This window comes from Cynara cardunculus, unplaced genomic scaffold (genome assembly GCF_001531365.2).
Source record: "Cynara cardunculus var. scolymus isolate 2C unplaced genomic scaffold, CcrdV1 Un_Scaffold_8180, whole genome shotgun sequence".
NCBI lineage: Eukaryota > Viridiplantae > Streptophyta > Magnoliopsida > Asterales > Asteraceae > Cynara > Cynara cardunculus.
This window is the reverse complement of record NW_020204034.1, coordinates 1,805-4,430: the sequence shown is the minus strand read 5'-3', so window position 1 is coordinate 4,430 and position 2,626 is coordinate 1,805. Positions and strand designations below refer to the sequence as shown.

Genomic DNA, 2,626 nt, shown 5'->3' with positions numbered 1-2,626 from the left:
CTTATTTTTGGAATTACATTAATTAAGATTCCTTTCAATTTTAACCATTGATTATTAGAATGTTTGGTTGAGATTGGATCTCACGGTTATCACAAACAACTCAGTTTTCATTTGATTAAACCCCTATATATATATATATATATATATATATAAAAGGGGATGGTTTCATTAAATCGTGATTTAATAATAGGATGAGAAGATGTCATCATTGGGTTTAAATAATGCTATGATGCTTTAACCTAGAATGGTAACTTTATGTAGTTACACGATGGTTAGATTGATGTTTCGGGTTGTCATCATGTTATGTGGATTGTGATTTGAATCATGCAAGGAGGTTTATTTAGAGGAGTTGCTTACATAAATTTTCGTATAAGGTTATATGTTTTTAGTAAAAAGTTTGTAGTGGCTTTTCTCAGTTGTACCGTTTTATAAGACGAGAGCTTATATGTAAACCTAATATGGTTCGCTATATGTAAATTATGTATGAGATTGTGGGTTGTTACAATCATAAAATAATTATCATAATATAAAATAAAATTTAATTTAGTTATTGGATATAAAAATTAATAACAACAACCCGGATTAGTGGAATTGTTTATGGTTTCATCGATAACGGTTTTTGAAATTAAAGGTTTAAAAGAGATACATATGAATGTAATTTAAAAAAAAAAGAGAATTTGTAGACGATATTCGTTATAAACAACAACAGTATGAAAGAAAATCATTTTAATAACAAGTTATTAATTATGTTGCATATTTGAACTTTAAAAATATTTATTGCTGTCATATAAATGTGGATATATATTTGTGTGTGTATGTGTGTATTGTATACAATTATTATACAAGATTAAAAAATGGTTCAATAAATGAAGGTATTTAGGATTTATTTGAAAACGRTTTTGTATATGTTATTACAATCTTTAATGCATATTTTGCAACACGATGACAATACAAGACAATATCATTTTATTTGAATTTAAAAGAAAAATGAACCAACCAAATAAAATAGAAGATATACCCGATACAGGCCTTAATTAGAGTTTTATATATATACACACACATTATAAGAATCTCAGTTTATATTCAGATAACGATATGCATAATCTCCTGATCACATTAATCACTTTATTTTATCTACTAACAAATGCTATACGAATATAAAAAACAAATCCTAGCTAAGGTGGACGCTACGACATGTTCTTTTGCACATTAAATGATGTCTTTAGRTGGTTGCTCATGGGTTACTGTGTCCATTGAAATAAAGCTTGCAGGAGTGCAAACTATAGGAGGAGACACGACCCCTATAGTTTGCACTTGTGTATTATGGCAATTTGATACAACTMTTTGSGCCGGATTGGCAGCTCCTATGTTGATCTGCTCGAGTGTGATGCCTGCACAACTATTAGGACTTTTGCTACACAAAATGTTGATTGCATCAGGTTTCGAAGAAGTCCCATGGATGTCTTTGAAGGTAACATCGCTTACATGAACCACGGGTGCCTGTTCATAAAAAGGAAGAAAAACAAATTACAAGAATTCCATTGATACACACCTTTATGATAATGATGATGATGATAATAATAATCATAGTAGTATAAAGATAATARCAAAACTAAGACATACAATGTCATTGCATTGTTTATGCGGGCAGTAAAATTGAGTGAGTATGATGGGGTTTTCAACAGCCACCATTGTTATGTTACTAAATGTGATATCGTCCGCCAAACCCGACCCTCCCTGAAAGACATTGAAAAATTAGAGTACTTGGATTAGATAAKGATTAAGRCATATATAAATGGTAAAAGMAAAAATGTATTTAATTACATTTTGAACTAAACGGAGAAGATAAGTACCAAAATACATACCGGAACGGTTTTGACTCGAGCTCCATTTTGAGTGGCGGTGAACGTGGTGTTGATAACTGTAACATTACGTACAATGTCTGTTTTGCCATTTCTTCCAAGGCTTCCAACACTAGAAGAAAACCATAAATCAAATTAACTAACGGTATTATCTAAATAACTGCTTGTTTAATGATATGATAAAATTAACAAACCTTACGCCATGACCTGAGCCACAAAAGAGACCATCAATGTGGATGTTGGAGCTACCACCATTGATGGCAATGCAATCGTCACCTTAAAATATATATAAAAAAAATCCAAACATTATTAATCACAAATAATGAATTACTTTAATTAAAAAAGGCACCATAATTAATACAATGTTATATATATATATATATATACACACCTGTTTGGATGGTTCCACCATTCACATGAACACCATTTGTAGCCGAAATGTCGATGCCATCGGTGTTCGGACTCTCCTTAGGTGCGATTAGGGTGACGTTGTCGACTATGGCTCCATCACAAGCATTTATCGATATATGGTTTTTTGGGCTATTTTTGGAGGTAACTTTTATTAGCTTAACCCTATTACAATGGTGAAATCCTAAAGCCTGTATGCATTTATCATTTATTAATTAATTAATGAACCAAATTTTATTTAATGAAGTTGAAGAAATTAATCACTTACCGTGGGATTTGTTTCACAATTATTAGTCTGAAATGAAATAAACAATGATTGATGGTTAGAAAATACATTCGATATGATTGTATAGATT

General features: G+C 30.7%; 1 protein-coding gene across 1 annotated transcript in view; it reads right to left on the bottom strand.

Annotated features, from left to right (window-relative positions):
• Positions 1-1,209: 1,209 nt before the first annotated feature.
• LOC112505063 (probable polygalacturonase At3g15720) overlaps positions 1,210-2,626 on the bottom strand; it is a gene marked incomplete at its 5' end in the record, with an annotated part of 1,981 nt that continues 564 nt past the window's right edge. The window contains 5 exons of the mRNA XM_025109019.1: positions 1,210-1,500; positions 1,624-1,737; positions 1,866-1,974; positions 2,057-2,138; positions 2,254-2,461. Coding sequence (XP_024964787.1) covers positions 1,210-1,500; positions 1,624-1,737; positions 1,866-1,974; positions 2,057-2,138; positions 2,254-2,461 — 804 coding nt within the window. The remainder of the gene's footprint in view (positions 1,501-1,623; positions 1,738-1,865; positions 1,975-2,056; positions 2,139-2,253; positions 2,462-2,626) is intronic.